The 22968-nt window shown below is 35.8% G+C and overlaps 1 protein-coding gene across 5 annotated transcripts in view; it reads left to right on the top strand.

Moving 5' to 3' along the window:
• SBF2 (SET binding factor 2) overlaps positions 1-16972 on the top strand; it is a 269874-nt gene extending 252902 nt beyond the window's left edge. For all 5 annotated transcript variants that reach the window (XM_063332267.1, XM_063332268.1, XM_063332270.1 and 2 more), the window contains 7 exons: positions 634-761; positions 2720-2953; positions 9399-9503; positions 10920-11113; positions 11549-11636; positions 13967-14098; positions 14394-16972. In XM_063332267.1, coding sequence (XP_063188337.1) covers positions 634-761; positions 2720-2953; positions 9399-9503; positions 10920-11113; positions 11549-11636; positions 13967-14098; positions 14394-14492 — 980 coding nt within the window. In that variant the 3' untranslated portion in view covers positions 14493-16972. The remainder of the gene's footprint in view (positions 1-633; positions 762-2719; positions 2954-9398; positions 9504-10919; positions 11114-11548; positions 11637-13966; positions 14099-14393) is intronic.
• Positions 16973-22968: the final 5996 nt, after the last annotated feature.

Below are 22968 nucleotides of genomic sequence, written 5' to 3' on the forward strand. Positions count from 1 at the left end.
TACCTTCCAACCTGGATTGTTACATGGTTCTAAAATAGGGGGGGGGAAAGGGTGTTTGTCTATTTAGGCTAGTTTGCTTTCAAATACCATTTAATGCAACATAAAATCCTGTTTCCAGTAGTCTTTGGATAAACTATACGTCCTTCCAAAGTCATTTCAGATAGTACAAATCCATGGGTAACTTCTTTACAGTAGCCTGATCTGTTTTCCCTGAAGTGAGTTAGCAAGTAGTTTCAGGTGCAGCTGGTCCAGCAGACTGGAAGGGCCGGTGTCCTCGGGTGGTGCGGGGCAGAACCAGTTACCAGGGCTTGGTGATCTGCTGAGTCAGCATAGCTGCAGGCAGAAAGGGACATTCATAAATACACTCAAGTATTTCAGTAAATTTCAGAACAGGTTTATAAATGTAACACTACTGAATATTTTTTCATACAAAATTGCTATTCTACCAATTTATGGCAGAGTGGCAGTTGCAAAGCACAGCAGTTGTTTCATCAGATGCAGTCTCTTGTTGCGATGGCATTTGATAGTAGATTTTTATTATACATTTGGTCTGTGAAATTCCTTTTGGCTATGCTTTAGTGTTTGTTAGGTATTATCATAAAGCTATCTTTTTGCTGCTGTTATTTTCCCTAGGGACATTGTTTGAAGATAAAGGAGATAAACATGCCAAAAAAGGAATTTGTATTTGGGAATGTATTGAAAAGATGCACAAAAGGAGCCCTATTTTCTTCAATTACCTCTATGCCCCTGCTGAAATTGAGGTATGATTTATTTTTTTTTTTTTTTTAAAAAGGTGGTTTGTTATTCTGAGTGATTCCTTGGGTACATTTTGATATCTTAATTGTTCTCAACTGAATTAAGCATTTGGGGTACAAAGTTGACCCACCTTGATTGGTTGGAGTAGTGTCTTCACAGGCTATGTTCTCAATCATCTTAGTTACAGAAATATCATTTAAAGCACCAAATTCTGGAACATGTATTTATGCATCCCACTGAGGTAAATGAAGATCTTTGTTTGATTTCATTTCATTATATGAATGATTATAAAAATGATCTTAAAGTTTGCATATAGATTGTTTAAAAAAAATATTACAGCCTGCAAACCATAATTATGGGGAAATGAGCTTAAGAGTCATAACAATCTGATTGAATCACAGTATCTGTATCACTGTCTTATATGATAATGTACATCCACTAGATTGGACTGTGTCTTTAATAATTATATAAAATTCACGATACATTCGCCATTATAGAATTGCAGTAGCTGGGGACAAAGCAGTCGAGCTATCTCAGGGACTGCAAGAAAAGGGTGCTGTTCTTACTGTAGTCATGGAGACAAGGCTGTTTTAAGAGGTTCCTGCCATCCACTGCCCCACAGATGTTAATTCCTGTGCTGCACTTTCCTGTTTTGTCAGTGACCTTCACCCTGATCAATCATTTGTTTGCATGTCTGTCCACTGCTGGTGACCAGAAAAGATAGTGACGGGACAGTCTCCCTTGTCTTGGAGGCCATGGTACCACTCGTATTTTTTTGGTGTTTCTTGTTTTTCTTTTTTGCTCAAGTCATTTCAGCACATTGTATATACAAGCTGCAATAGCAGCTTGCACTCAAATCTGCTATATAAACTGACCTCATTTAAAAAAAAAAAAAAGAAAATTATTTTCTTTATGGTATTTTGAGTCTGCATCAGATCACTATTGCAATCAACAGTGCAGCCCCCTTCAACCCACACGCGTGCACCACGCACACATACTTACACTCACCTAATAAAGCAGTGGCGCAAGGGGGAGGAGGAAGAAAACCGAGAGAGTGACATTCAGTGGACAGGAAGTACTTCAGCTGTCTTTGTTTTAGAGAAATGTCTGTTTTCTCTCCAGAACCGTCACTGTGATGAATTTGGAGCTTGACAAGCTGCTTGATCACTGTAGGGTTTATCCATTCAGCTGTAAACAGTGGCCTGATTAGTAAGCAATCGGGAGTAGTTTTCAATATTTCGATAGTGTTTTCTTTCTCTTTTTGGCAGAAACTATTTTTCCTCATATGAAATGATGTCATAGTAGCAGAATTAATCATAATAGCAGAACTAGTCATTATGACTCTTCAGACTTTAAAATTGCCTGTTCACCTCAGGCTTTCAAGTAATTCCCTTCAAGTAAGGTGCATGCAAACTGAAAATCTTACCTTATTTTTCAAAAGAAAAAAAAAAAACCCAAACTTTTTTAATACAAGTGATCTGTTTTAAACTACTCTAAAAGATCCACAATCCCTGCCTGTCTACCTCATATTACTGGGGTTTTTCCAAGTGGCACGTCCACCTATGTTATACAGCCTGTCTCCTTTCTCAGATGGTAGAGAGTCTTGGATTTTCTGCTGAGAAAAATTGAAGGGTGATTGCTATCGAGTGCCTTTTGTATCTTTAACAGGAGGCACAAAGACCATGAGGGTACCAACTGCATATGCTGAATTAGAGTTCTTGAGGCACCTGGTTTAGTAGAAGGACACAAATGAGCAGTATATTCCCACAGCTAGTATTAGTTTTAGGTTTTGATCTGACTGAGCCAAGATCTTGCTGTGGAAATTATCAAGCTGCAGCAGTACTCTCCCAGTGCAATATACTGTTCAATTTAGAATAATCTAGAAAATATAAGTATTGTATTGTAAGTCTGAAACTCAAAGACTTCCTTTCTGTCTATTATAATAAAACTTTGTTTCAAATAGGCACTGAAACCAAATGTAAATATGTCCAGCCTCAAAAAGTGGGATTATTATGTAGAAGAGATTTTGGCTACAGGTCCTTCCTATGATTGGACCATGGTAACTGCAAAATGCAGTGTTTCAGAGGAAACTGAACAAACAGATGGTTCACTCTCTCAGACCAAGAGGAAAATAGTATGGCCGTGTTACGATGATGTTAAAAAAATACAACCTGATGCCATCAGCAGCCTTTTAAATGTAAGTACATGTGTTACACAGAACAGTAAGTTCTCTTTTATGCTCATGGAATTCATATTTACTTTTTATTTAATTTATTGTCTTATAGATGTATGGCTATTAAAAGCATCATGATAGATGTCAAAACAGGTATTTAGTAAAAGTGACTGGTTGATCTTGAAGAAGCAATGGTTGGTCTGGGAATCAGTCAGGCTTCCTGCAAAGCTTATGTTATTCTGAATAAACGCTTTTCTGGGAGTACACTTTAACAGCAGTTAATAACTATGAGAAACCTATTGATGGATTCATTTTTTTCACAGTCTTTTTTAAATAGTAAGGTAGATAGCATAATAAATTTTTAGGTTGCCTGTTCTAAGAAATGCAGGAACTGTTGTTTTAATTTGGGCAAATGTTGAATCTAGATTTCACGTCCTCTTTCTACTCAGTTTAAAGTAGGTGTGTGGTAAAATGACAAAGACCCAAATTTCCAGACAGATCAGAAAACAGAATCAGAGACTTGTTGATTTTAACACGTGGGAGGTAGATACACAAACAGAAACTGAGCATCTTGGCCCGTATTTCTCAAAAAAGCTTTCCATGATAGCTCTTAGTTTATTCATGTTTACTAGGACCAAACTCACAACCTTAGATGCTTCAGAATATTTTGATACTTGAAATAGATGCTTGATTTTGGCTTTTTCTTCTTTGGGCTCATGTAGGCTGCTTAGCCTGTGTTCTTTCTTCCTTAGAAGATGAAAAAGGATCCCATTATCATGATAGTTGCTGTGGTTATTTTGAATGATTTAACATCTGTATTTTCTTAAATGTTTGTTGTTTGATTATAGTTAATTAACAGTCCTAATATTTCGATTATAATGTTAATTGATAGCACAGGAAAATGACAAGGACATTTTTCACTTCCTGGAGCTATTATTTCAAGCCACATGCATATTCAGATACATATCACTATGTACATTTTTTTATTTTGAAAACTATTTGCAGACTTTACCTTATGTTAAAGCTGGGGGTTTGCAGCCTAATATTGTAATGCTTGGAAAATTGGGATATGCTGTGTGTCCCCAAACTCCCCCGAATCAAAGATGATTTTTAGCAAAGTCTTAAGGCAGGAAGTTTCTGAATGGATTTGAGTCCTTGAGGATAGACTTGCTTTTGCTAGAGTGTTAGCTTTATTCTGGCACATTCCTCAAATTTCTTTTGGTCCATTCCTTCCAATCATAATTGATCAAACACAGGAACAATGACTGGTTAAAAAAAAAAAAAAAAGGAATAAAATAATCACTTGTAAAGCTCCCCTTGATTCAAAATAAGATAGCCAGAACTTCTCAGACCTTTTAATTTCACAAATGCAAAGAAAGAGCAGTCTCTCAGCAGGGGTCATATCAGGGATTCTTTAGCAAAAAAACAGAGAGCTTTCGTATCAGGTAATTAGAGGCCAGAAGTACATCAGAAATACAGCAACAATGTTGTTCTGCGTTTCTTCCTGGGGTAGATGCCAAACTATCCATATCCACAACTGTGAGAAACTGCCATATAACAGGGAAATTAGCCATATTATATTCCAAAGATATGTGGGTCAGGTTTTATAGAGTTTAAATGTTATTTGTGAATTAGATTATAGTAATAAAATATAGCAATGGAGAGGAACATTTGGAAAACTTTGAAGAGGTTGTATAAAGGTTACAAAAATATTCTTCTAAGTTTAAAAAGCAAAGTGAACTTTCTTTTAAAACAAGTTGTTAATTTAGGGCTATTGCTGATGTAGGAGAAAGACCTCTCTTTAATCATAAATCCATTGAGAATGTGTTGGTATCCAAAAAATGTTTGAACTGAGACCATATTTAGCAATGGTAAATTATGAAGGAGGATTGATTCTCCCTTAGTTTATAATGATAAGCCCAAATTTGTTTGTTCTGAAGATATGTTTCAATTGAAAACTAGATAGTGCTCTTCAGGATGTAAAGCTGAAACAGAGAAATTATTGAGTGTCTTAATTAAGAATTTTCCTTGGTAGAATGTGGTGCTCTCCTATTCAGAGCAAAAGGTGTAAATTTTTAGCAGTAAATATTCTAATGTGATTTGGGTACATAACAATCCATCTTTAACCAGATGCGTGTGATGGCTCTATGGTTTCCATAAATCCTTATGTTTATGAGTTTTAGAAAACTAACCAATCTGCACGTTTCATTCATTTAGTCCTAAATGAAGCCTTTTAAAGATTGCAGATAATAAAATGCATTTTAAAATACAGATTTCTGCATAAAGCTTCTCAGTTCATTTCTACCATATCAAAGGCAGCCAACAAATATGAGCTAGGTTGTTCAAATCTTAAATTCTTAAAAGTGTACTTTGGAGACATAAATGGAGGTGCTTTGGAGGTGCTTCTCTTTAAGACCATTTTCTGATGGCCTTTCTGCGTGATAGAAATCAGAAACAACGTACCAATAGTAAGAGTAGCTAACCATCCATTTTTTAACAAAAATGAAAGGTAATTGTGAAACAGCACACCTATGTCTCTGTTTTCTCTTTCAGGTATTAGATGCAAATAGTTTCAAAATAATTTCTCCGTTTCAAAAAAAATAGATTTCTCCACAAAACTCAAAACCAGCTCATTTGACAGGAACTTTGACGTTCCTGCTGCCTTTTTTTTATTTTATTTTTTTTATTTATAAGCACTTGCTTTCCTTGCTTGTAAAATTCAGCAAGATTATACCAAGAGTCATGTCTTCAGTACAGGCTAATGTTCTGGGTTAAATGTTTCCCATAAAGACTGTGTCTTCAAATGATCCTTTGACATGAGTATGTTGTGATATATTATAAACGAGCTGACTTATCTGAGTGACATTCAACAAGCGAAGTGCAAAGTCCCTGGCTGTCCCTGGGGAACAGCAAGCTCACTGCGATCCAACAACGTGCCCTTGCAGCAATAATGACTACTGGTATCCTGGTTTGGATTAGGAGTGCTGTCTGCAGCTTGAGAGAGGTGATCCTTTCCCTCTTCTCAGCCCTGCTAAGGACAAACCCTGGAGTACTATGCCCAGTTCTGGGCTCCCTGGTACAAGAGAGAAATGGGGCTACTGGAGAGAGTCTAACAAATGGACACAAAGATGATTAAGGGACTAAGTCGTCTCTCATATGAGAAAAGGTTGAGAGAGTTGGGACTGTTTGTTCTGCAGACAAGAAGGCTCAGGGGCGAATTCTATCAATGTATATAGATATCTAAAGAGAAGGTGTAAAGAAGATGGAGACAAACTCTTTTCAGTGGTGCCCAGTGGCAGGACCAGAAGTAATGGGCACAAACTGAAACACAGGAGGTTCCATCTGAACATCAGGAAACACTTTTTCACTGTGAGGGTGACTGAGCACTGGCACAGGTTGCCCAGGGAAGTTGTGGAGTCTCCAGCCTTAGAGGTACTCAAAAGCCATCTGGAGACAGTCCTGGGCAACCGGCTCTAGATGGCCCTGCTTCAGCAGGTTGGACCAGATGACCTCGAGAGGTCACTTCCAACCTCAGCCGTTCCGTGATACATGCCTGGTTGCTGGCTGTATTATAGGTAGTAATTTACCAATATTGCAGTGAAAATGCAAGTCAAATCCTTGAGGGCAGACACATCTGCAGTGTTTCCCACTAATTTGCCAACGTTCCTAAAAAGGTATTCAGGCCCGATAATTCACTGGGAGTGGCTCAGATTCCAGTATTTTTAAGAATTGTGAGAGATGAACTTACGTGTCTTACAGATAAGCAATTGCATCACTTAACATTTGATGGTGATTGCTCAGAGAGAGGTTGGCAAACTTCAAAGATGCCACTTCAGAATGCCAGTCACACAAATTACTCTGCTGTAAATACACGCCACAAAGAACTAAAGCTGTATAAGGGGTCAATGAATAACCAGCAAAACAGTAAAAACAGCACTTCTGATTGTGAGCTGTTTTATAACTTTCAGTTATATGCCAAAAAGACTGATCCGTCAAAGTGAACCAAAAAGTTTATTCCAAATGTTGAACAACTAATCATGTACAACTTGCTGAACACACAAGTCTGAACACTTGCCAGAGGTAGCAATTCAATCACTGGATACATATTCAGCATCTTTCTATTTGTAGTGAAAGTCTCAGAAGCCTTCTAGCCCAGGAGTCAAAGAGAAAATACTGACAAGGAAGGACGTCCAAAACAGGATGCTCTGTCACAGTCCAGAGAGTTCACTAGTGTAGGACTTTGTCCACATTGTTTTGTGTGTGCACAAACAAATTGTGGATACAAAGTAGGTGATCAGTCTCTACAGTTCTGGAGTGCCTGCAGAGTTCACTCCTGTCTGTACCCTTCAAATATTACAAAGCACATTACTTAGCAGATACATCTTTTGAAAGGCACAGCCGTGCTAATTGCTTGTAATTACTAATTTCAGAAAATGGATATTTGTACAATTGTACTTGTTATAACCTTTCTTTTTATACATATTGACTTCTTCTCCCATAAGCCTAGGCAACAGGAGATGAACCAGAAAGATAAATTTGAGGACTTTTTCTTTCAAGGAAATGCAGCTTTTCATAGTTCATTCCACACGTGGAAGGAAAACAATCTGACGTTTTTAGTAAAATTTAAAACTTAAGGGGCAAGAGTAAATCTTAGTGATTTATTGACATGTATGTTTTTTACATGGGGTTTATTAAAGGAGAATTTATTCCTAACTTTTCAAGTTATATATAGAAGATTGCTGAAAGTTTTTCATTTTAAGTTCTGGAAGCACTACTCATTGTGGAGCCAAAAAAGAAGGAATGTGACCCAGTTGCTAAGCAACAAGTTTCAGTTACTTCCAGATTCTGCAGAGAAAAACTCGTATGCAGAAGTCAAGACTGGGGCAGAAAGAAAATGATCAGATTAAAACCTGACTAACTTTTAGCACTAAAGAGTTTGTATCCTTTTGCATCAATTTGGAAAGCCTTTTACATAAAATGTCTGTGGTAAATTGATTCAGTCGTATGTATCCCATCAGGAAGCATTTTACACTCAGCACTTCGAAAGAAGAACAAGTAATCTAGAGAAGCCTTTAGTCTCGCTTGTGTTCACCGTTCCTTATTTTTCTATCTACCTATGAAGATACTCCAAACAAAACTACTCTGGTTTTATTTTGTGGCAGGAAGAGATTCCCGTAATATTTAATGTATATGTGACTTTCAACTACCTTCAGTATTTAAAACTTCCTCTTTGATTCTTGCTGTTAAGCCAGATTCTTACATTTAGTTTTACTTTTGAGTTTTCTAATTTATCTTCAGCAAGGATGAGTTTGTAGAAACATATTGTTCCTGTTACTCTGTCAAATACTGGCTTTTTTATTTTCACTTCTGAGTTCAAAATTTAGTTCAGGAGTGAATTTCCTGGTCAAAATGTTTTCTTACCTTAAAAATATAGTAATTTTCTTGAAGTCTTTCAATCAATAACAATTTCCTGAATAAATTGTTGTTCTAAAAGACCAATAGGAGTTGGAGAATATTATGAAATCTACTTTAATCATTTGGTATAGTAGAAGTAAAGAAAGACAGAGACTTACTGTCTCTACTTCGAAAATAAATGTCTTGGGGTTTAGTTGGCTTTTATATATTATGGGAGTTCTCTGTCCTATGGCAATTTTTTGTTCCATCATGAATTCTTAATTGCATTTGCAAAATTTAGGTTTTAATTTGATTTCATTAAGAATCAGATTTTTGTAACAAAGTAGTTATTGAAAGTAAAAATATAGAAAGGAAGCATGGCAAGGAATATGGACCACACATCAAAGTAGAGACAAATGTATCAACGAGTGTTCACAAGTAAACATAAACTAATGCAATTGCCTCTTTTTACTTAATTTTGCATGCACTGTCTTCTTAACGGGAAATAACCCTAACTGGAGGTTATCAACATAGGTCATATTCCCAAGGTCCACAAGAACATGTTGTTACAGTTTGGCATCCAAATTGAATAAATCTTTCTGCTTCGTTTCCTTCTTTTATTACAGCTTTGTATCACATTTTATAAACGAGGGTAAATGTTAATATTGGCAATGTACAATGTTGGTGTCACAGCACAGAATTTGTTCTTTGCAAATATTTTTATAAAATATAGCCTACCCTTATCGTTGTGGTGTTTCTGTTATGGCAGTTGGTGTTGAATTTTGTGTGTTCAGGAGAACTGGCAGAGAATTGAAAGCACAATGGCCCCTGAGGCCTGTGACATGCAAGAAGAATGATGTGGCTGATGCTGCACTTGGTTGCCTTTGACTCCTGAGTCTGGTTGATTTCAGTTTATAGCTGATTTGACAGAGGGTTTTGTACTTTACTGGGCAACGTGGCCTAAATGCTCCCTGTGTAAAAATATTGACTAGAAAATGGTTGTATAAAAATGATTGTCAGAAGGTGACCAGTTAGAAGTGTTTATCCTTAAGAAAACCCCTGTTATTTGTTTCAGGAAATCGAAAGGTTGGAAAGTAAATTAAATCAGAGCCCAGAAAGGTGGCAGCTTTTGTGGGAAAGGGTCAAAATGAATCTAAAGGATGACACCAAACAAGACAATGTAAGTAGTAAAAGAGCTCATCCAATGGAATAATTCTTTTCCTGCTATATAGGCTACCCGGGACGCTGACAAAATCACTGTGTTTCTTGGAGTAAAATACTGCTTTTGAAAAATTGAATATGTTGTTCTAACCCATGATACTGGCTCTGTCTTCCTGCATGTAGAAAAATATATTTACACTTGTGCTATTTATCTAATTGCTTTTCCAGAGTGGATTAAGGCATACAGACAAAATGAGCATGAGTATTTTACATATATTTACAAATATATGACTATACATATTTAAATGATTCTTGAAGTATGAAAAAACTCAGTTCCTGAAAGTAGCCAAAAGGACATATCACAGAGTTTCAGAGATGAGTAAAGATATTTCCATGTCTAAATGGAATTTTGGAATTGTAGATTCTAGTAAAGATTTTGCTTGTGTTTCCAGTTCTTGACTGCAGTAAAAAGAATAGCTGACGATATATATCTTTTCTAAGTCAAAGGCTGCCTCTTTGCTATCTACATGCATTAGGAAGAAGGTCAGATAGTAGTTTTTGTGAGTTTTCACTATAAACTTGGCATGGTGAGTTACCAGCTCAAGACTGTACCCTGACTCGTCAGCTTCATGTGCTTGTTGAAATTTGCCAGCCACCATGCAACTGTTAGTCCACAGCACTACTTTGCTATTTGTCCTTTGCTCTCAGAAAACAATACGTTTTATGTCTGTCAGAGTCATTCAAGTTCACTTTATACCCTGGACGAATTCAAGATGAAAAAAGTTTTATCCTAGCAAAGCAGAGATTTTTTTGTTGAATTGGAAGCAGAAAAGAAAATGCAAGTATAAATATACCTGATAGCAGTCTCCTGTCCGAGCTGTTATTTAAGGATTCTCAGATAAATGCAATAGCTAAGGGTCAAGCCCAAAAGCTCTGTCTCTAGAATGCTGTCATTTAGATTAAGACCAAATTCAGGATCCCTCTTATTCCAGGTTATTGAGATTCTCCTAAAATGATCTGGATCTATAAAGCAGCTCTTGAAAAGCAGCTCTTTTTCCTTCCCTCCCTTCCTTCTCTTCCCTTCTTTCCATATGAAATTAGGGAAATTTAGTGTATCCAAATGTCTGACTAGTTCTAGATGCTTCTGAGAAAGCAAGGAAGGCATTGTTCGAGATTATGTCACTGGAATATACAAGGCTTTTCTGAAACACTGATTTCTCACACCATGTGAACCCTTCTGCTTAAGAAATACATTGAATTGCGATCCTTCTGACTTCTTTTCTGAGGCAGCACTGACTTGCATTGTGAAGATTTTTTTTGGCTGATAATTCACAACTTATGTGTTGTACCACGTATTATCAGTATAATGTTGAGACAGTCTCACAATGCAAGACATATTGCGTTAGCTTTTTTCTTTTATTTTCATCTTTTTTAGCTCCGGAGACATCCTTCTGGCTCCTCAGGGATGATGTCAGCTAATCTACATTCCTATCAAAAGAGGTCTTTGTTGGAAATACCTGACAGTGGGCTGGGTGAGGAACAGAGTGCAAGCATCCCTCCCGCTAATGGAGTAGACAGAAGAACCACTACACTATACAATCATTTCACATCAAAGAATGATGAAAATAGGTAAACTGAGTAGTCATAGAGTATTTATGAACCGTGTATTAGATTGGTACAAGTCTCTGCCTTAGGAAAAAAAAAGAGAAAAAAAAGGACATTTTCAGATGCATAGAATGCTTTATTACTACTTTATTCCTTCTTTGTGGTTTTGATTATATTTAGTTGTCTTGATGGGTGGGCCTCTATCTCCTAACAGTATCTTTCAATCTTCCCCTTTATATGCACAAGGAAGTCGTAGCTGCACATTTAATGCATCCAAAGTACTGAAATGGTGTTTATCAATGTATCACAGTTACCAATAACTATACTATTGGTTTAAAACCGATTTGTTTAGCTACAGTAAAAGTGTTTGAATATGTATGTAGTCATTTGGGGCTTTCATATATCACCAGTATTCATATTATGGGGTCACATCCCATTTGTATTTTCTGTACCTTTCAGATCTTTTGAAGGTACGCTATACAAAAGAGGAGCTTTACTAAAAGGTTGGAAACCTCGCTGGTTTGTGCTGGATGTGACAAAACACCAGGTAAAATCTTTTCAGATAATGGATTTTTTTTTATGACTAGTTTGCTGCTTTTTTATTTACTGCGTTTGTATAGATTGATTTTACAAATAAGACTAATAATGATTATTTTCAGATACAATGTGTGTGTTACATCATTATTAACCATATATCTATGTTCATCTTCTGTGTCTTGTAGTTGATACAGCATTCTGAATGGACAGAGGTTTTTCAGTTTTGGGTGGTTTTTTTAAAGAGTGATAACTGTCTAGCATATAATTGTAAAAGACTTCTTGGACTGGAAGTCATGCATTATTGTTTGGGCCTCAGAATAAAAGCCAGGTAGCGCCTGAGGACATTTTCTGGGCATTGTGGTATAAAAGCAACACAAGCAATTTTTTAAAGCACTGCTAACTCTAGAATGTCATTAAGCAATTAAGTGGTGAGCATAATTTGCCCTTTAATATGACCTCTTTAGTTTCCAAAAGAACTGAAAATTCTTTCTGAACTAGAGTGTGAAAAACTTAGAAGGTATTTCCTAGAGTGAATTTGGGATGCTGAGAGCTAATATGGTAACTGATAGCAAGTTTAATTCAGGCATTCCTGTTGAAACTGTAGCAGCCATTGTATGCTCAGTGTTTTTTTACAGCCTTTTTGTCCCCCAGCACTTTGCCATGAGCATTTTTCTTTGCAAATGAAAGGGCATTATATAGTCTGGAAAATCACAATCTGAATTGCTTCAGCAGAAAAATCGATTTACCTCACTTGACTTTTTAGTGCTTTTCTGTAACCTGTATTTGAGAAAGCTGACCTGGAATCTCTGTATTAAAGTCTTTTCAAATATGGAGAACAGGATCACGGATCGCTCTGAAATGAGTTTGAATTTTGTAAATGACTTAAAATGAGTTAAAATCTCATCTCAGATCTTTATTTCTAAAAGTCCTGAAATGCCAAGTTCCTGATTGAACAATAATTTCAGGTGCTATATATAGGAATATTTTAGATTAGTCATAGTAACGTATATTTAGTAGCAAAATTATTCATAAATATTCTGATAAATCATTGTACAGCAAGGAGTACTAAAACCAGAGGAGATCTGTTGGTCTAAACATTTTACCCAATTTACATTGTATGCTGGAATTCTGCAGTGGAATTTGTGGTCTCATGTGCTTTAAATAATGTTGGGTCATCAGGCGGTAATCTTCATTGAGCCAAATATTCCACACAGTGTGGGTCTGAGACTCACGTATGCTTTTGTTTAAAAATATTAATTTATTGTAATCAATACACTTAAAAATATGTAATATAGATAAAGACAGTCATCTTTTAAAATGCTAATTGAGGATTTCTAGATTAGTGTGGTAAAATACCAACAAATGTGCTGATTATAATTATTCTTCCTGATATACAGGAGCAAAGTTTAATTTTGCAGAAGAAATGAATACTTTTACATTTTCTGTATAACCAGTTATCCTCCTGAGTGTCATAGATGTAGGAGTAATACAGGTCAATCTTAGCTGGAATTCTGTTGTTTGACCTTTACTATGAAGGTTTGCTTTACTATTTTGCATTGGTTTATGGGATTTTTTTATTATTTTTTTTAAAAAGCAAGTATCAGATTTTCTCTTCTGGAACTTGTTTGCATATTGAAACTCAGTTTACAGAGTGGTTAACGTTCATATCAAAGTATCTTTGCAAGGAGGCAAAAAAAAAGCAAGCTTCATTCAACCACTAAGTGCAGTATAGGAAAAATGTAAGTCTTCTGTGTAGTTTATAATTATCTAAAATTATACTTAAATTTTTGCTGATCATTTTAAATTCTGGAAATATAGAGAATAAGTGCTCTGTTAACTCCTTGGTGAAGTAAAGGTTTTGTGTTAGTTTCAATGTAACGAACAATAAAGAGGTCGTGTCTGTTACAAAAACTGATAGGGAATGCTGAACCCTAAAGACCAGGTTCTGCTTTCATCCTTCACACGTCCTCTGCCCAGAGGCAATGCATGACTATTTGAAGCTTCTCTGCTCTGAAACTCTGACGACAAAATGCTCCTCCCCCAACTCCGTTTCTGCACAGGAGTGGATGGTGGGGACTTTGCTATTACCCAGAGATGTCAAATAGAGGACTGGTCAGTTAAAGGCTGTCACCAGTCCCAGCATTTTGTATATACCAAACCTATGGTTTCTGTCAGCTGTGTCTTAGAAACGTCCCATGTCTGATGTCCATGGTTCCTAATACTATTTGTCCCTCCCACCTTTACCCCTCCATGCCTCCAAGTTGTATCCAGGAAAAGGGAAGAAGTGAAAGGTCCATCTGAAAAGCATATTTGGATCTTTTTTTTTCTCTTGTGTTCAAGCTGCGATACTACGATTCTGGTGAGGATACAAGCTGTAAGGGACACATAGACCTTGCAGAAGTCGAAACTGTGATTCCTGCTTCTCCAACAATTGGAGCCCCAAAACATGCAAGTGAAAAAGCATTTTTTGATGTAAGTATATCTGGTCTTTACTTGACCTTTATGTGAAACTTTCGTTTCTTGGTGTGTTTAACCTACTATTTTCAGTCCTGCTGGAAAGCGTGAGGTAGGAAGGAGCTGTCATGCCAACTCAAAACAAAAAGTTTTTACATAGCTAGCATCTGACCCTCACTCTCAACAGCAGAAGTTCAAAAAATGTTACATTCAGGAACAATTAGTAAATTGGGTATTACAGTTTAAAGTTTGCAAGTTTTTCTGTTTTGTGTGTTGGTTTGTCTGTCTTCATGTTCTTATTTTTCCTTTGCAGTTGAAGACAAATAAACGTGTATATAATTTTTGTGCGCAAGATGCACAGAGTGCTCAACAATGGATGGATAGGATCCAGAGCTGCATTTCAGATGCTTAGAAAGGAGAAGTGTTCCATAATAAAGACACATTTAAAGCACCTCTTCCTGCAAGAAGCTAAGTTCTGAAGTGTTGCTGACAGACAACCAGCCTTCCTTACGTTTCAGCCATAAAAGTTCATAACATGCTAAAGTTCCTTTTCTGTTTAATGTTTATAACCACTATAACTGCTATTTTTTTCTGCAGGGAGGACTTTGAAAAATAATAATCCATTTATCCTGAATTTATACTTTCTTCAGTACAATTCCTAGCTATAAAAGTGGGCTGTATTTGCACTACCATATAATTCTGGTTTTCTCATTCTGTTAGGAAACCTGTCCAAAGGAAACTGTAGAAATTTTCCCTCTGACAGGAAGTGTATTTTCACTTTATTTATATTTTTAAGCAGAATGTTCTTATTTCCGAGCTAGTCATGAATAAGAGGGAACATGTCTACAATTCCTAAAAATAAATAAATAAATGAATCTTGTGAGTCTAGTGACTTATATATCAGGTTGCCGATGTTTATAGACAGTTGATATTTTTAAAGACCAAAAAGCGAAATTCCCCCATACCAGACGTTGAAGTGTCTTCTTAGTGTGCAGGTCATTCTCTAATCTTTGTGCTCTACTGAGTGCTTCTGCAATGTTGTTGTGGAATTTCAAATTCTAAGGATTATCTGAAGATCATAGCACTTTTATTTTTAGATGCTGTTTGCAGTTACAATGGGATAAATGAAAGAAAAGTGGCCGACACTACCCAGGAGAAACAGAAAACAACAAACTAGGAATTCAGTAGAAGAAAGATCTCTTATGTGTGAGTTGTATATGTTAATTTATATGCTGTTCTGCTCACTGTAAAATAAAAGATAACAAACATGATAATGCACTAAACAATGAAGCAAGCACTTGCACTGAAATCTTTAAAATACAGACATTTTGCAGGACAGAGGTAAGTTATTTATAGCAGAACAATACTAGCTAGTTAACAACATTTACATCTATTAAATATGTACATAATCAGGTTTGATGTGTCGTGATTTGATACTTTTTAAACATTTTTTGCACATGAATTGGAAGACTGTTTATAGATTTTTACATTTGATAAAATTGTGTTTGTTCAGCTTAAAATCCCGGTGAAACATTTTTAATAGCCCCAAATTAGTAGAAATTCTACAGTCTACAAATAGTGATGACATGAGTAGAATATGTAGGTAATTAAGCCATTGTTTTTATTTTGAAATGTTAATATGTTAAATAGCACACTAATATTACAAAAGGTTTGTATATATGATTCACTATTTTCTCATTTTTCCAGACGTTCTGCTTGTAATTTAATGTCAGCCTAACCAAACTGACTATACTTATAAGATTTTTCAGTTATTAAATTGTTTGTGGTTTTTTTTATAACTAATGTATTTTGTCAGAAAGGAACATAAATTTCTCACCACACACAATAGGAAATACAGCTGTTTTTAATGCATTTGCAGTTTCAAAACAAAATATGAAGGATTTTTCTAGCATTTTTCAATTGACAAATTTCCACCTGTGACAATGGTGTTTGCACATTTGTATTTTTCTTTGTATATGAAGTACTTTTATATGTACTTTGTAAAATACTGATCCTGTTCTTAGGTTATATGAAAATATACATACCACTGCTTATTTTGTAACTAGTTAATTTTAACTCTTGTATGTTATGTGATATATGTATGCTAACCATCTTGTAATAAATACACTTCTTAAGGAAAAGTAAAACCTTTCCTTTTACTGTAAAAGAGAAAAAAGCGAGACCCACATGTTGAAATATTTCCACGGGCACAAGACAAATCCTTATTTACTCTGTATTAAGAATAGTGGGTGTATTAAAAACTACGTGTTCTTTTGTATACTTGTAAATATTCTTACATAAAAGTTGCACTTGAGCATCCTTAACTCAAACACGTGTCAACAGTAACACTAAAGACTAAAGGAATCAGAATTTAAAGCAAAATTATCATTCTAACAAGTCTCAATGTATAGCCTTTACTAAAAGGCTAAATACATATAATGTTCATACTAAGTAGTTGAATAATTATGTTAAATTTTTATTAAAAAAAAAAATCTTATATGGTATCACAACATAAACCAACTGCATAATTTCACCCTGAAACATATCTCACTCATTTATATCATCTTATGCCAAAATTATCTAGTTCATAAGAAATAAAATGGAAACAATGACAAGGTCTTACTTGGGAATGTGCATCTAAATTGAATTACTGAGCATAGTGTGGGATAGCAGAGTTAAAATGGAAAGGGAATGTGTGATGGAGGTCGGGGACCTGTGACAATTCTTGGATGCTGTGGTGCTTAGATGATAAGATTTGCATATTGAGCTTGGTATGGATGCTAATGTTGCCTTAAATGTTGATCTCAATTTTTAGTGTCTGTATTGATGGAAAATGGACTTGAGCAACTTAACTTAAAAATATCCAAATAAAAGCTGAAATGAGATATATGATATTTGTGGTGTTTATATAAGGAATATACAAATGAATGGTAGGCATAGGTTCTTGGTAATGAAGACACAAAGTTTGCAGTGTCCCTGAAGGTCTCTTCTATACAAAATGGAGATTCAAACAGGTACTTAGAGAAAATGTGGAGAAGTTAGCATCGCGTAAGCTACAGGGTTTGTCAGTGTGTTTGAGTTGTGGCAGCAGAAGTAGAGCATTAGGAACAGAGAATTTGCTTGGGAAAAATTCTAGGTACAAAGGGATCCATCTTCATATTCTACAAAAATCTTCCAGAAGAAGGAACCCATCCAGGCGTTGGGCATGAGGTAAGCATGTACTCCCTCGGGTGTGTCGTATTGCTGTTCCCATACTGTGTATCATGACATTCTTACTGTAGAAAAGAAGAGAGCGTTATCAGGGGCTTTACATAAGGGAAGAAGATCACTTGCCCTTCTCTGTGTTGAGTAAGAAAATGCCTGCATAATAGGTGACGGGATGAACTGTGTTTGAGTTTTGAAGAGTTGTTACTGGTATATTCTATTAGTAATTTCTCTTTCCTATCTAATGTACTATTATTTTCTATAAAAGTCCTTACTTTTGGTGGAACTTTAAAATTAGTATACTAAATAATAAAATACTTAGCATGCCACATGTGTGGGTCACTGGTTATGTAATAATACACAAACAGCTAACAGACACAGGAACAAATGTTCAAAATTTTCTATCATATCCCACACACATTATTTGTATCTGATATTTTGTGAATAGCAGACATAACAAAAATGTGGTGATCTTGTCCAAATACTGTCATTTTGCCTTTTCATCCTGTAATATTCTTGGAGTATGGCTAAGTGGCTGCACCGCATTTCTCATTTTTCATATTTGTGATCGTCCAAATATTTTGTCTGTTCATGATTATCCTGTGGTTGCTTTGGGGAGTCAGAAAACTGAAATTAATCTACCAGTTCCCCAGTTATGCTAAAGTTCATGCTGAGTATCACTGCTGCACCTACTTTCTGGGGTTTTGTCTGTATTCGATCAGTTTCTTCCCAAATTTTGGCTACCCTGCAAGCCAAGGGCAGGATTAGCATCCATGTTCTCATTTAGGAAATTTTCATCTTTGAGTTTTTTCACATACAACTTTTTCTTAATTGACTGTCAAATTGAGGATGCTGCAAATTCACTGTTGTTTCCTCTCTTTACTTACTAGTCCAGCTAGTCTGTCAAAGGAACGGATTACTAATACAAATACTATTGATAAGAATTGTTTTTGTGTTTCTGTTTGCATAATACAAAATCTCTATAGACTAATTTTACCTTTTTTTGTTGTTGTTGTTTCATTTCTCTGCTGTAGACCTTTCCAGTCTAAGCAGATACGACTTTTCACCTAAAGGGACTCTTCAATCCTTATCTTTAATTTACTACTCTTTAAGATTGTAAGAGCAAATAAATTAAGTGTAATAACTATGGCTACCATCTTAATCCACAATCACATTTGAGTTATTAAAACCCAGATACTAACTTCCCTTCTTACCACTGACAGTTATGGAAGTTTCTCCTTCATCACAAGCCTGCCCAACAGGAGCTGAAGGGACTGAACACTGATGTCATTCCTGGTTGAGCGAGCAACTGAGAAATAAATACAGCTTTTAATGAGTTGAGATTGTCATAATGCTCACCTGAGTCAATCCTGAGAAGACAGTCTGTCTTGAGATATTTGATTTCATATGTGGACCCCATATGTTACTCCTAGAAAGTTCTCAAAACCCAGTCTTGGAATAAAAGGTAAATGCTGTGTTTTAAAGGCAGACTCTCAAAAATAATGTATTTATGTATACCTTGATCTCTATGCAGACCCTACAAACCAGGAGATGTGCTAGTGGCAGATGAATTACAATTCCACGTTGCTAGTCATATCTAGCCAAAATACTGTCTGTCTTAGCTTTTTCACGGTGGCCTAATCTGATTAATCTCTACTGCTCTAAAATATTGCTTGTTGTCAACATCCAATGGGAAATTACATTTTGTCCAGTTTCAGGTTGCACTTTATAGTCCCAGATTGTTCCTTTCTCTTCAAATTTTGCTTACGTGACAGAATTAGCACAGTTATGGATATGAAATGTTGCTTGATTGTAGCAAGTTTACTGTTGCTGTTTTCCATTGCCTGCTCTTTGGTAAAGATGTTTTGTTTATGTGTTCTCTAAGAGAGCCTATACTTTTATATATAGGCTCATAGAGAGCCTATATTTTTATCTGTAAAATAGGCAATAATTGCAGACGGAAACAGTTAGGCTAACAGGACCACAATATTATCCTGGAAGGAGATGCAAAGGTAGCAGTTGTTTCAAGTATTGAATGGTGCATCTTTCTGCCCCTCGTACTCACCTAGAAGAACCTGAGGCATAGTCTTGGTTTATTTTAAGATTTATTTATTGATGACTTATTTATTTATGCATATTGGCAAAATATCAGCATATACATTCTTGTTTAATGAATTGCTCTCACTGTTCAACTTGTAAGGATTCTTATATTTCAAACCCATTCAGCAAAAAGAACCTCCAAAACTTGTGTCCCTTTGTGTTCAAAGTCTCCATTAATTGTCCAAGGTTTATACTAAGTACAGCATCCCTGTTTAATGACGGACAGATGAGACTGCTTTGAATTTAACACCCAGGAAGAGTGTTATGGACAAATGCTTTCTCAATACAGAGAAATTATCGGGTAGCTCAAGAAATGAGCATCGCACTGACAGCACTGAAAGCCAGGTTACGCTGGCTACGGGCCATCTTTGTTAGTAGTGCCAGTGACTTCAAATTTCTGTTCACATTAAGACCTCCAGTAAGTTCAAAATGATAACTTCACAAAATTGTGTATAATTATGAATTAAGCTCAATATAGTAAGCTATAGTACAGGTAAAATCACTCTGGTTTAAATAGTGAGGTTTTGTATATGTTGGATTGGTTTTGTGCCACCACAAGAGTTAAGACTTTGATTTTTATTTCTGCTGTGCTCAGATTATTGGTGGCAAATATCTTAATGCAATAGTTTAAGCAAATGCTTATACTCACATTTTTAAATCAAAAATACTTACATTGTTTAGTATAAAGCATTCAAATCTTTGTAGTGTTTCATGCAGGCAAATGATTTAGGATTGGAATTTAAAAAAAATAAAAATTGGAAAGCTGGTGATACGATTACCATTGAATTTTGATGAAGTTGGACAGCCTCTTTCTCTGAGATGCCTGTAGGATACTTTTCTTTAGGATATTCTTTTTAAATCTTCAAGGAACTCGTATTTAAAATATCCAGCTTGCTCCTGGCACCTTCTGTTAGTAATTTATGTATTTGCTTTAAAGTGAAATGAAATTAAGTTCAAAACTCTCTTCTGCTTTCCTTACTTGACTTAAAACAACTCAAAAGTCAAAATTCAAGTCAAAGTTAACTTGGCTTCTTTCACTTCAGGCTCCTGACTGAAGGAAAGCTTGCAGTAAGTCTTCTGTTCTGGTATGAGTATGTAGCAATGCCTGAAAACCTGGAAAATATCCCATCAAGTGATAATGAACCAGAGCCAGGAATAAATTGAAGCATTAGTTATGGTATGTAGAATCGTGTCATTGACCATTGTGCATATTCTGTACATTAGCAGTGCCAGGACGGGCTATAGGTCTTATCACAATCTCAGAAAGTATCATACTGTTGCTACGGCAATCAGACATCTGTTTTTAACCCTGAAATATCTAAGCTTTGTATCCTCTTCTTCCTGCAGAAATAGTTTTCTGAGACTCTGTCTCTTTAGTGACACGAATTTCTGTAGAGAAAATAATTTTTAAGATAAACTCATTTTTATCAATTATTATTTCAGATGCTAAAACCAAACAGCTGACCACACAGTGGCATCTGTGACACGTTTCTCAGCCTAGGAATAAAAACCAAACATGTAGCTATTTCCTGTGATACCAAATGTTTTAGTTCAAAGAATACTGCACACAGATCTTTGTCATGTGAGCAGATTTTCCATTTTTGCTATCAAAACTAAATATTGCTGTCAATAAGGTCATGTGTACCCTAGCAACTTGCTATGGACTACCACAAATTTTTTTAGCTGTTGTCAGAAAGGGCCTCACTTTAAAAACATTTCTCCCCTGTCCTAGGTCACTGCATGCATGTTGCCTTATGATACTCAAATACTTCCTGAAAACAGAGTTTTGTGTAACTTTTCCACTTTTTCTTTTCCCAGACCTGTTCACCATTTCACAGTGAAACATTATTCATATTTAAATTGTTTTAAATTAAATTAATATAGCACTTGAGATAAGGACAGCTTTCCTTATCTGATGATGGTATCTCAAGAAAACTTGATAACTTTATTTGAAAAATGAATATATGCAACCAAAACAGAGATCCTTCAGTTTATCTTGGGATTCCAGCCCGTTGATTTCTATTAATTTTTATTATCAGTCTGAGTACATGGAAGTGTAATGAGGCCTTCAGTGACACTTGAAATTACAAGTATTACTGCTCTCATTGGTGTATTTTAGAAGTTAGGATTTTAGATTAACCTTTGTATATATTTTCTTCTCACCAAGCCAGGATGAACAGAGGTTATGAAGGCTATGGACATCAAAAAGCAGAGAGATGCAGAGGAAAAGCAAGCCCTGGCTGGTATTTAGTGCCTGACGCAGCAATAAGTTGATGTCAGTGTAAAGCAGAGATCAAAATAGCACTTGCAAGCAGCTTAGTGCATATTTAGCTATTGGACAGATGATCAAAGAACTAGAAAGGAAAAAGCAGGTATCATAGAGCGGTAGGAAAGCTGATACTGCAAATGGGAAGAATTGCAGGTAAGGAGGCCATGGAACTGGATCCCACACACCCACATCTCCAGCAGCAAAGGAAGACTTCTGATCTCCTTTGCTTTCCTCTGAGCAGTTGCGTTATCTATTCACCAAAATCCCCCTTTATACTTGTCTCACTCCCTGTTTTGTGTTTTTGACCTTTACTTGTCTGATCATGTCTAAATTTAGATGAGAAATTTTTAAGAAGTAGAGGTGATCAATGTTAATTTGTTCCCTAGAGATGCCTAGAATACTTGCAGGTGCTGTGATATAATTAAAACCAAAAGGGAAAGAGTCTTTGTTTTTCAAAGTGCTCTGAAAATAGTGGCTAATTCAAGTTTTGTGCATCTCTGTTTTGGAATTTTGGGGGGTAGGGGAACAGGGTGGGTCATTCAGTTTGGTCTGCTGTAAGGGATAAGAGGCCAGTTCATAAAACTGGATCTGAGCCTGGATTTCAAACACTCTCAGCACTTGACATGCGATTATCGCTCTTTGGAATTAGATTTAACTGCACTGAGGAAAGAGGTTAATGTGAAGCCAACATCAAGTATGCTGAACTCTGGTCATTGAAAATACCATTGCTAATATTACTATAAGTGTATTTCCAGTAGAACATCACAGCTTTGTTTATCAAATGCAGACTTAGCCAAATTATTATCAGCTGCTGGAGATGGATACAAAGGATGCACTGTCAAGTCTCTACTTTAATTTCCAAATTTGGGCCATTCTTTCCATGATGTAACATACTTATCTGTTATATGGATATTCTATAATGTGGCATAATTAATAATATAGAATTTTATCAACATAGTAGAATATGGATGCCTTTGCTTAATGTTTGTTGCTTTAACCAAAATAATTCAGTCGCTTTCTTCAGTGTAGGTGAGCATGAACTACTGTCAGAGACAACACAGAAGGCAAAATGACCAGTGGGCTGACCAAAAATTGCTAATGCAATGCTGTGTCCTATTATTAGGGTAATTATTGCTAATATTATTTTGAGCTATTAAGTAATTATTATTGTTATTTCCTGTAATGAGAGAATTCCTAGTGGTTTGAAACACAACCAGCACACCTAAAACAAAATCTCCTTTGATGCACATACTGAATGTTTTTCAACCAGAAATCACACAGCAAACATGCCTGTTCCATTTTTATGTGCATAGGG

The sequence above is a fragment of the Chroicocephalus ridibundus genome, chromosome 4 (genome assembly GCF_963924245.1).
Source record: "Chroicocephalus ridibundus chromosome 4, bChrRid1.1, whole genome shotgun sequence".
Lineage (NCBI taxonomy): Eukaryota > Metazoa > Chordata > Aves > Charadriiformes > Laridae > Chroicocephalus > Chroicocephalus ridibundus.